We start from the raw sequence: 12,518 nt of genomic DNA, 5'->3' as shown, positions 1-12,518 counted from the left end.
TGACCTTTAAAAGGAATTTTATGAACAAATTACGTCAATTAGTATAGCAAAATTTACATTTAAAAATCTCAGCTGCTTTCTAACTAAGGGGAAAAGTAGTTAATTCCTTGCATCGACAATATGTTAATAGGCAATATTCATGAAGGTTCTGCTCAACTGGAACTGATACAACAGAGACAGAAAAACCCACAGTGAAACATAAATGACCTTGAAATGTATAGCCCCAGATTTCACCTTGAATTTCTTCTGTTCAGTGTTACCTGTTCATGGTGATTGTACTGAACTGTGCAAAACCCTCCATTCCTTGAGTAGATGGGTGTGCCACTCTCATGAAGGATATGTTCTTAGGAGAGTGCTGAATCCAACCTCCCTTCATGAGTAGGCAAAAAAAAAAAAAACCTCTAAACATCCTTTCTCTGTTTTTCCTATCATACTACTTTACTATCCATATATACATTTTCATATATATATACATTTCTTACAATGAACTGGACACTGTGCTAGGTGTTATTCATTTAGTTTCCATACTAACGCTGTAAGATAGATATAGTTCTCATTTTACAGATAGGAAGCAGGCTTAGAAAGGTTTTAAGTAACTTGCAGACAGTCACAGAGCTTGCAGGTTATAGAGCCAGGACACACCCAGATCTACCTGACTACAAGACCAAAATTTTTCACATCAACATGCTACCCTGTACTCTACTACTCTGTCTTTCTTCCACTTCCTTCCTTCTACCTCTCTCCACCTCAAAGCACACATTAGTGGATGGTTGTAGTGTTGGAAGGATATTAAAGAAAGGACTAATCTGGCACTCTTTTATACTCCTCTTAAAGCTCTTGATTATTTTCTATTTTCTCACATATGGCCTGGGCACCAGGATCCAAGAAAACGCTGCTCCGTGTAGGCTCATGTTAGATCTTTTTTCTCTCCAATCTCCCCACGGTTTCAGCGACTACATTTTAAAGATTCCAAATAAGAGCATATAGCCTGAGACATTGTGTTTCCTTCAAGAGAACATTAGGAAAACATATTTGAAATAGAAACCAAAAAAAGTACTCCTGATGCCTAGAAGAGACAAAATTAGAATAGGGCTAGCTCTATATGGGCTTGTTGATTGATTAATTGAAGGTTTATCACACATACAGAGAGTAATGAGCAAAGTTAGAGTAAATCCTTATCAGTGGAATTCAACAGGGTGGTCTTTCTGACAGGTCTTTTTGTTGCAGACTTAATGTAGGCTCCCTGAACCTTGTGGTTTGTTAATCTGCAAGTACTTGTTTAGATATCAAGCGGTGGAATCTAAGATACAAGCTGTTAATTATGAGTTCTAATCCCAGGATAGAAGATGCCTATAAAGATCAAAACCTGTTTCCTTTTTTCTAATAATTAGCAGCCTAGCTAAAGAGAGATCAATTGTAATTGGGGAACTGAAGAAGGTAATAAATCCATTACCGAGACTAGTTGTTTTACAGAGCCATTTGTTTAATCCTTAAAATTTGCAGGTTGTAAATTACTCATTAGAAGGCAGAAAGCAAAATAGCCATAATCCATTTAGTGCCTCCAAACTCCAAAGACTTAGGGGAGGAAATCCATAGAAACAAGACGTCTGATGTGTTCTTTCACTGCGATTTCTTAATGGGCAAAGGTGGTTAAACAATAAGGAAAAGCCCATGTAATTATCCTGATGTGCTGCAACATAGGTCAGGGGTGGACTTGATTAAATCCATGGAGGGCTATCCCACAAATGGTGGGAAAATGCTCCTTCTTTTCCACTCAGCCCTGAAGGCAGCTAATCAATGTGCACATCTCATTTCCAGATTTTTTCATGAGATCAGAGAAATAGCCTATAGCATTCATTAGGGTATTCCCTCATATCTGTTGTTTTCTAATCAGCACAGGGAATAAAACAAGAGTTAGGAGACAGCCAGGAGGAAGCTGTCCTCCTCTCCATACATAGGGAATTCTGCTCCCAACTACAAAATGTTTAACTGCAAAAACAACTAGACAGTTAGTTTATAGGTCTCTTTACATGCATAGAAAGCCACATATATTTGATTTGCATATGGATTTTACAAGCTTTATATGAAAACTCTTAACCATTTACTAAGAACAATGTTTTTTTTTCTTTTTGCATACCACGGGTACAATTCAATTTTAGACTCCTAGTGGTAATGATACAGGCAATATACAAGATGCCTATGATACTAGCACTGTGCATGAATTTTGAGAGTAGAATTTGAATCCGTGCATATTTTCTTTTTTAAACAATGTGATGCCTATTATATATACAAAACACAACTTCTGTTAATAGCTCACTGCTGGGCTATACACAACAAAATACCTATGGCTCACTTCTGCACTGAGTAAGCATTTCTTTCATACCTCTTTCCTTTTCTCCACATGATCAATAGCACATCTCCAAAATAAGATGATAGGGTTAGGTTGTAAAATGAAGTTTTTCTCTTTGCAGGGATAACAAGATCACGTGAAGATCAAATCTCTGATTTTGTGGTAGCAAAGTGAGTTAGCAAATGCAAACTGTTTCCTATCATTTTCTACTTGACAATCTATTAAGTTTGTGATTTCACCAGGTTAGCACTATGTCTATCTCTGTGTTCCATTCAATACCCACTAAGCTGTTGTTAATCAATAAATCATTACTGATAATGAAGGAAAATCCAATTTAAAAATTACAGCTGTTCTGGAAATGCATTTATTTACTTTGTTAAAGTAATTATAAAGCAAGTGTTTTTTAGATTGATCATTTAACCATGTCATGTAAAAAAAGTACTTTCTCCCCACATCTAACTTAAAAAAAAGCTACATATATTTTACATTAGAAAGCTATACTAAGGAATCTTAAAGACCCTTGTCATTAAAAATACAATCAAAGCATGTTAGAAAAATGTTAAAAGTCCTAGCCAGAATAATCAGGCAAGAGAAAGAAATAAAAGGCATCCAAACAGGAAGAGAAGAAATTAAACTATCTCTCTTCCCAGATGAAATGATTCTATACCTAGAAAACCCATAGTCTCTGCCCAAAGGCTTCTAAATCTAATAAACAACTTCAGCAAAGTTTCAGGATACAAAATCAATGCTAAAAAACTTAATAGCATTTCTATACACCAACAACATCCAACTAAGAGCTAAATCAATAGCACAATCCCATTCACAACAGCCCTAAAAAATAAAATACCTAGGAATACAGCTAACCAGGAAGGTGAAAGATCTCTACAACAAAAATTACAAAACACTGATGAAAGAAACCAGAGATGACAAAAACAAATGGAAAAACTTTCCATGTTCTTGGATAGGAAGAATCAATATTTTTAACATGGCCATACTGCCCAAAGTAATGTACAGAATCAATACTGTTCATATCAAAATACCAACGACATTTTTCACAGAATTAGAATAAACTATTCTAAAATTCATGTGGAACCAAAAAAGCCCCAATAGCCAAAGCAATCCCAAGCAAAAACAACAAAGATGGAGGCATCACATTACCTGACTTTAAACTACACTACAAGCCTACAGTAACCAAAACAGCATGGTACTGGTACAAAAATGGACACATAGATGAATAGGACAGATGAGACAACCCAGAAACAAAGTCGCACACCCACAACCACCTGATTTTTGACAAAGTCAACAATAATAAACAATGGGGAAAGGACTACCTATTCAATAAACGGTGCTGGGATAACTGGCTAGCCATAAGCAGAAGATTGAAATTGGATCCTTTCCTTTCATCATATGCAAAAATCAACTCAAGATGGATTAAATACTTAAATGCAAAACCTAAAGCTACAAAAACCCTAGAAGAAAATCTAGAAAATACCATTCTGGACATGGGCCCTGGCAAGTATTTCATGATAAAGACTCCATAAGCAATTTCAACAAAAATAAAAATTGACACATGGAACTTCATTTAAGTGAAGAGCTTCTGCACAGCAAAAGAAACTATCAATCGTGTAAACAGACAACCTACAGAAATGGAGAAAATATTTGCAAACTATGCATCTGATGAAGGTCTAATATCCAGCTTCTATAAGGAACTTAATAAGCAAAAATCAAACAACCCCATTCAAAATTGGACAAAGGACATGAACAGACACTTCTCAAAAGAAGATATACATGTGCCCAACAAGCATATGAAAAAAATGCTCCACATCACTAATCATTAGAGTAATTCAAATCAAAACCACAATGAATACCATCTTACACCAGTCAGAATGGTTATTATTAAAAAGTCAAGAAGGGGCTAGGCACAGTGGCTCATGCCTGTAATCCCAGCACTTTGGGAGGCCGAGGCAAGTAGATCACCTGAGGCCAGGAGTTTGAGGCCAGCCTGGCCAACATAGTGAAGCCTGTCTTTACCAAAAATATAAAAAATTAACCAGGCATGGTGGTGCATGCCTGTAATCCCATCTACTTGGGAGGCTGAGGCACTAATAACTTGAACCTAGCAGGCGGAGGTTGCAGTGAGCCAAGATCATGATCACGCCATTGCACTCCAGCCTAGGCAACACAGCAGATTCTGTCTCAAAAAAAAAAAAAAAAAAAAAAAAAACAGTCAAAACATAACAGATGCTGGCGAGGTTCAGGAGAAAAGGGAATGTTTATACACTGCTGGAGGGAATGTAAATTAGTTCAGCCACTATAAAAAGCAGTTTGGAGGCCGGGCGCGGTGGCTCACGCCTGTAATCCCAGCACTTTGGGAGGCCGAGGTGGGCGGATCACAAGGTCAGGAGATCGAGACCACGGTGAAACCCTGTCTCTACTAAAAATACAAAAAAATTAGCCGGGCGCGGTTGTGGGCCCCTGTAGTCCCAGCTACTCGGGAGGCTGAGGCAGGAGAATGGCGTGAACCCGGGAGGCGGAGCTTGCAGTGAGCCGAGATCGCGCCACTGCACTCCAGCCTGGGCGACAGAGCCAGATTCCGTCTCAAAAAAAAAAAAAAAAAAAAAAAAAAAAAAGCAGTTTGGAGACTTCTCAAAGAATTTAAAACTATCATTCAACTCAGCAATCCCATTACTGGGTATATACCCAAAGGAATATAAATCATTCAACTCAGCAATCCCATTACTGGGTATATAATCAAAGGAGTATAAATTGTCCTACAATAAAGACATAGACACGTGTATGTTCATTGCAGCACTATTCACAGTAGCAAAGACATGGAGTTAATTTATATGTCCATCAACAGTGGAGTGGATAATGGAAATGTGGAACATATATACCATAGAATACTATGTAGTCATAAAAAAGAATGAAATCATGTCCTTTACAGCAACATGGATGCAGCTGGAGGCCATTATTCTAAGCAAATTAATGTAGAAACAGAAAACCAAATGTTACATGTTCACTCATAAGTGGGAGCTAAACATTGAGTACACACAGACTCAAAGAAGTGAAAAATTCACACTGGGGCCTACTTGAGAGTGGAGGGTGGGAAGAATCTGAGGATCTAAAAACTACCTATTGAGTACTCCATTCATTACCTAGGAGATGAAATAATCTGTACACCAACCCTAACAGCATGGAATTTACCCTTGTAATAAACCTGCATATGTACCCCCCCGTGAACCTAAAATAAAAGTTGGAAGGAAAAAAGAATTAAGTGAGAAAAAGAATAAAAAAAGAGTAGTTGCTCTTTCTCAAAAAAAAAAAAAAAAAGAAGAAGAAGAAAAAAGAAAGAGAAAAGGAAAACTGTTGAGACATTGTAAGATAAACTTTAAAAAGCTTACAGTAAATTTGAAAATTATAACTTGGTGCTTCTATGTTACTGGTCTCAGAAAAGAGCCCATTCTGGTCACTTTTGGTGGAAGCTAGAAATGATATTTGGCCTTTCCCCTTTGCTGGGAATAAAGTACCTGACTTCTCTTCTGACTTACCCTGAGTGGATTTTCATTAAGGTAAGGGGGTTCACCTTCCACCATTTCAATTGCCATAATTCCCAGAGACCAGATATCAACTTTCGGACCATAAGCTTTTCGAGTCACCACCTCAGGTGCCATCCAATATGGGGTTCCCACCATAGTGCTTCGTTTACTTTGCTCAGGAGTGATCTGGGCACAGAACCCAAAGTCAGCTGCAGAGAAGAAAAGCCAGTTAAAATAAGCCCAAATTATTTTCCTTTTCACAATATATCACTTTCAGATATGGCCGTATCTTCCTTTGTTACACACTGAGTTTCCACAACTGCCTAGCTCATACCTTTTTGTTAACTGATGTCTCAGCTGGTCCTGATTTTAAGAAGGTCTGAAATAATTGACTAATGTGATGTCATTTTTACTACACTTCAATCTAATTCCTCCTCATCACTGTTTTCTCAAACTTACAGAAATTTTCAGTTTCCTAAGTAGGTAGTTGTCATTTATTCATTCCACAAGTCACTAGAAATTCTGAAATATTAAATCCAAAAAATGTGGTCACAATAATCAGGAATAGTGTTAGAAAAATTCTTTACTTCAAATTGGGCTGTAACTTCTTTCAAATAAATCACTTTCAGTAACCATTATCTTCTTAAGATATACAATAAAAGAACAGAAATTCCCTGATACTCTAACACCACCTGAACCAAAATACCTACTCAATTTAACAGAGCCATCCATCCCGAGAAGAATATTGTCACTCTTTATATCTCTATGGATCACCTGGTTTGAGTGCAAGAAATCCAAAGCTTGCAGGCACTATTAAATCAGAAAAAAAAGTTCTAATTATATCACAAATAATTTTTTAATACTAAGTTTTATTTCTAGATAAGTTTTGGGCAGGGATATAACTTTATTTTGTCAAGTGAAATCAATTACTGAATGCTTCAATAACACCACTTTAAAGTCACATTACCATTTACATCAATGATGCCACTTAGCATTATACATGCTAAGTATGATGGCTGACACATCAGACTAGGACATGAAGAATGATAATGTGATAAATAGCACCAATCCTTAAAACAGTCAAACTAACCAATTAATATACTTTGGCCCAGTTATTTGGAGGATTCAGCTTGGTCTTCTACAGCTGTGGTAAGCTTCATTGTACATGGTATGATTTGATTCAGAAGTTCTGGAGTGAAACCCAGGAATCTACATTTAATACAAGTGCCCCAAACTATTTCTAACGGGTAGCCAGGTTTGGGAACCACTCCGAGGCTATGAAGTAATAGGCACTTGTTTGGAAATGCCTTTGCAGTGTGGTGCTGGAAGAAGGAAACCACAGGCTCAGGGTAGTAAGTTTGATTTATGGCATGAATAGAAAACATATATGTTTGGTGGATATGTGGGGTGGGAAAATGATAATGAGAGGAGAGCAAGGAAGGAAGAAATTTAAGTGAACAACTTACAAAAACAAAACAAAACAAAACAAAAAAACAGATTAGCTGATATCACTTAGTTTTGTTTTTCTATCATTGGTTTTCAAGTTTCAGTGAGTCAGAGTTCCTACTTTTGTTGATAGAAAATCTCACCAAAATAAATGGGATAGCTTATAATGCCTAAGATGAGACTCCAGTAAAAAGTGTGTGTGTGTTTTAATAGTCAACATAATAAATGTAATAATATATCTTTAATTTAGTTTGAAACCCCTTAGGGGTATGACACTTACTGGAAAAGAGACAGACTGTCAGGCCCCCTGTGGGGCGGTAAGGGAAGTTCAGATTGTACTGTGAAAGCAACTGCTTTCTGGGCTGAGGGAAGACCTCGTTTAAATTGCCTTATAAAAATGATGAAAATATAACTTATTTTACATGGCTCATATTACACATGCAGGATAAAACAAGTATCATGTAAAAACTTCCCCAAATTAGAAAGAAGTGTTATGCCAATATCACTGTTTCCCATGTTCACCGAAACTACAGCATGTGGGTTTAGATACGGCACCTCACGAATGACATAATGGAACTAAAAGATTCACAAAAGGCAGCTAAAATAAACAAGGGGCTCAGGAGGGTGATGCTGGGGAGTGCTATTAGGACAGAATTCAAATTGAAGTTGGCCTCTCCAATTGTTTTCAGTGGAAAAGTTCTACTATTGTTACTTTAATGACATAAACATTCTGAATAATCAGAAACGAAGAACTGCCAATTTTGGTGTTCTTCTCAGCTGGAAATGCTCTATTTGCTTACCTCTCTGCAGACAGCTGCTATCTGTCCTTCATCCATGCAGGTCTCTGTGACCACATCAGTCAGAGAGCCACCAGCCAAGTATTCCATGACTACCCATAGTTCATCACCCACCAAGTAGCTATAACAAGAAAAGAAAAGACTTTGCCTTATGACGCTAAAAAATTGGAGACTCTGATATTCCCAGGCCTCAGTTCTGATAGAAGTCAACTCTGAGTTGTGCCATGCCCGTTACCTTTCAGAAGGTATTGAGGGGCATACCCCAAGTGATCAAATATGGAGCCAAGGGTCACCAGAGCCCTATAATTCAGGCAAAGAGAGCATGAGGTTATTCAAATCACCTGACACCATCTGAAGGCACTTCAGCAGTATAATCAGGTCGCTCTGAAACCTTGCTTATCAAGAAAGATAAATTATAGGAAATGGAGTGACCCCAATGTTCCCACTCTGCCCTAAGACCCATATCAATGTGAAGCAAGATTTTATATTCAGTATTGTTCAAACTATGGTGTCCATAAAATTCACCTGGAAAACCTGTTAAAAATAAAACTTCACAGTCCAGTCCTCATCTTATTATTTATGGAAAGCAGCCTAGAATTCTGCATTTTTTATAAGTGTAGATGCATTTTTTATTTTTTTATTTTTTATTTTTTGCAAAATTACAAACACAGAATGACTTTAGGTTACTCTGTTGCAGGTGGTTCCTAAGTTACACTTTAGAAGACACTGATCAAGACTGTAAAATTTGTGGCCAGGTGGAGTGGCTCACGCCTGTAATCCCAGCACTCTGGGAGACCAAGGTGGGTGGGTCACCTGAGGCCAGGAGTTTGAGACCAGCCTGGCCAACATGGCAAAACCCCATCTCTACTAAAATACAAAAAATTAGCTGGGTGTGGTGGTGCACACCTGTAATCCCAGTTACTTGGGAGGCTGAGGCAGGAGAATTGCTTGAACCTAGGAGGCAGAGGTTGCAGTGAGCTGAGATCGTGCCACTGCACTCCAGCCAGGGCAACAGAGCAAGACTCTGTTTAAAAAAAAAAAAAAAAAAAAAAAAAGACTGTAAAATTTGACCCTCTTTTCTCCCAGTTTTTCCTTCTTCTGTAACATTGGTCTACCTGGCCCAAAAAGCAGAAAACAGCATTTTAAGCTTATTGAGGTATTGAGGTTGAAGACCTAGATTTAGTTTCTTTGTATCACCTTCAGAGAACACAGCACAGTGGTACTAAACAAACTCTTTTTGAAATTGAATGAGAGAGATGTTAACCAGAAGTGAAGAGTTAGTGCTGCCTTTAAATACCTATTTATAACACACTGTTAATACCACTGATGAAAGAGACATTAATTACCTGGTTTAGGAAAAAGGTTTGAGATTAAAGTCTGAATTCCCTAGACTTCACTGTCAGTTAATCACAAAGCACCCATTAAAGCCATTATAGCGGGCCATGGTAGTCAGCCTTCTTCACTTAGACTCCCAGAAATTGTACTGGCTCCAAACAAACACTTGATGTAATGTTTAAAACACCACTACTCCTTCCTATATGCAATGGTCTATTTTCTGCCAAAATGGAGCTGTGATTCTCAAAACGAAATTATACAAACTTCTTTTATTTACAACCAAGACCATAAAATGTTTCTTCAAGTGTCTGATATGTGGACAAAGCTAAATGAGTGCAAGTTTAGCAATAGATCTAATTCTCTACTACATTGTAGCATTTGAGAAATATTTGCAGAATGACTGTTAAATAAACGAATCCCAAATAAAGTAATTTGCCAAGAAAAAATGACATCCCACAAAGAATACAAGTACATAACGAGACAAAACACTTACCTATCTAAATAATTAACAATATTAGGGTTCTTATTTTCCCTCATGACCAGAATTTCATTAATAATTAATTCCTTCTTGGGTTGCTGTTGTAGGTTCATCTGCTTTATGGCCACCTGAATGGCAATTAAAATACAAGAATGAATTACAATCATTATAATAAACATGAATATTCATATTTTGGGGGACACAGAGTGAAACATACACATTCTTTATTTACTAAGCTCTTTCCCTGTGCCACAAACTCATGCCCCCCACTTTTATTTTTGGTTAATCATGGGTAAACCACTCACTTCAGAGGCTTTGGGCACCAATGAAGGAAACACCTATCTCAACCCAGTGCTACCCATTTTTTTGTTAGGCAAAGTTGCTATCAAAGAAGATAAGTGATAAATATGAATAAAAGAAAATAAAAATCAGCATTGAACGTTAGCACTTACCTCTTGTCCTGTTGCAATGTCTAGTGCTGTATAAACAGTACCTGATGCCCTGTGAAGGTGAAAATTATCAAAAGAATAAGCAATCAAGCTGTTACCAATATATTTTACTTGAAATAAAATATAATTATTTTGAGGGGAGGAAAATTAGCAAACTCAAAATTAAAGTATGAAGAAAAGGAACAACCTTTTAAAAAATATTATTGTGATTAAAAAAACACTTCACAGGAGATCTACCCTCTTAACAAATTTTTAAGTGCACAATATTGGAACAATCTTTTTATACAGCAAACACACCTGAAACAATCACAATGTATCCCTTGTGGTGGAGTATAGGAACTCCAGTCAGACTTTCTGGCACCAGTCTGAGTGTCATGCACTATGCAGTAATAAATTGAGCAAAATGGCCTTGCTTCTTTTAGGAAACTCCTGGAATCCCCTAAATATTTCTTGAATCTTGTAATAACCAATATTGCAGGCCTCTGATTAAACTGAAGAATGGTTTAGGAAAGAAAATATCATCTTTTGCTTAGGCAAGTATAAATTAACCTTCACTTTTACTATAGAAACAGAGTGGCTCTTTTAATATATTTCCAATTTTTAAGACTATCTTCATCTAAAGAATCAATCTCTCTCAGTGCTGTACTGTACTATGGCTACATGAAGCAATAGCAACATGACTTTACTATTGAGCCATTGTTTTCTTATTTTTACTAAATTTCTCAACAACTTCTATGAAGTGTCACTCCAGCCCAATATTCTTTTAAAATCTATCATTTCTGGGCCTGGTGCAGTGGCTTACACCTGTAACCCCAAAACTTTGGGAGGCTGAGGCAGCAGGATTGCTTGAGCCCAGCAGTTTGAGGCCAGCCTGGGCACCATGTCGAGATCCAGTTTCTTTTTTTCTTTTTTTTTTTTTTTTTTTTGAGACGGAGTCTCGCTCTGTCGCCCAGGCTGGAGTGCAGTGGCGCGATCTCGGCTCACTGCAAGCTCCGCCTCCCGGGTTCACGCCATTCTCCTGCCTCAGCCTCCCAAGTAGCTGGGACTACAGGCGCCCACAACCGCGCCCGGCTAATTTTTTTTGTATTTTTAGTAGAGACGGGGTTTCACCGTGGTCTCGATCTCCTGACCTTGTGATCCGCCCACCTCGGCCTCCCAAAGTGCTGGGATTACAGGCGTGAGCCACCGCGCCCGGCCGAGATCCAGTTTCTATGAAAAAATTTAAAAATTAGCCAGGTGTGGTGGCACATGCCTGTAGTCCCTGCTTTTCAGGAGGCTGAGATGGGAGGATCACTTGAGCCCAGGAGTTCAAGGTTGCAGTGAACTGTGATTGTGCCACTGCACTCCAGCCTGGGTGTCTTAAAAAAATTAATAAGGAGCCAGTTCATGTCGCAAAAAATTAATAATGTATCATTCTTTATATCTTAGCAGTACTCTTGGTTCCATTCCAACTTCGATTATGGTGTTCCCTTGTTTTGCAAATAGAAATTGTATAGTAAGCTGCATTCACAGTAACTTTCTATGAATCACAAATGCATTCTAAACCACCTTCCACCACCACCCTCAAGAAAAATAAATAAAAAGTCAATTTCGCTTTTAGTGAATAAAGGAGTTAGAATAGAGATCAGTCCTGTGATTGACTACGCATTGTAATGTTCCAACATTGCTCTGTAAACTTTCTGTAATTATTTCTCTCTTATTCTCTATTTCATCCTTGCTGTTTCGTTTTCTGAGTCCAGGAATTATTTTCTTATGTCAGGCACTTCCTTGTCATTCTTTTCCCTTCTCCTTGGATTAGCCCAAATATTTCTCACAGGTCCAGGAAGTGGACCTGGGTCTCAGGGAGTAAACTCGGTATGTAGTATAAGGCATATCTGACTATTAGTAGAGATCTGAGTTCTAATATTTGTCCTAACATCATCAAGCTATGTGACTTTGGGCTAGTCACTTCCTTTCACTGAGTTTCCGTCCCGTCACATGGAAAACAGGTATCACAATAATAGTAAACATGTACTGAGTATGTTGTATATGTCAGACACTACACTAAGAACTTTAGATAATTTATCTTATGTAATCCTTACCATATTTTTATAAGGCAGATGCTATTATTCCCACGTTACATATGAT

The 12,518-nt window shown here is 37.7% G+C and overlaps 1 protein-coding gene across 6 annotated transcripts in view; it reads right to left on the bottom strand.

Moving 5' to 3' along the window:
• Positions 1-12,518, bottom strand: part of PAK3 (p21 (RAC1) activated kinase 3) — a 285,291-nt gene that overhangs the window by 18,851 nt on the left and 253,922 nt on the right. For all 6 annotated transcript variants that reach the window (XM_045383866.3, XM_045383855.3, XM_074029472.1 and 3 more), the window contains 5 exons: positions 10,395-10,443; positions 9,958-10,070; positions 8,133-8,250; positions 6,597-6,696; positions 5,899-6,095 (listed from right to left, as the gene is read on the bottom strand). In XM_045383866.3, coding sequence (XP_045239801.1) covers positions 5,899-6,095; positions 6,597-6,696; positions 8,133-8,250; positions 9,958-10,070; positions 10,395-10,443 — 577 coding nt within the window. The remainder of the gene's footprint in view (positions 1-5,898; positions 6,096-6,596; positions 6,697-8,132; positions 8,251-9,957; positions 10,071-10,394; positions 10,444-12,518) is intronic.

The sequence above is a fragment of the Macaca fascicularis genome, chromosome X, assembly GCF_037993035.2.
Source record: "Macaca fascicularis isolate 582-1 chromosome X, T2T-MFA8v1.1".
Classification (NCBI taxonomy): Eukaryota; Metazoa; Chordata; class Mammalia; order Primates; family Cercopithecidae; genus Macaca; species Macaca fascicularis.
Note: the sequence above shows the minus strand (reverse complement) of the source record. Positions and strands in the feature narration are given on the sequence as shown.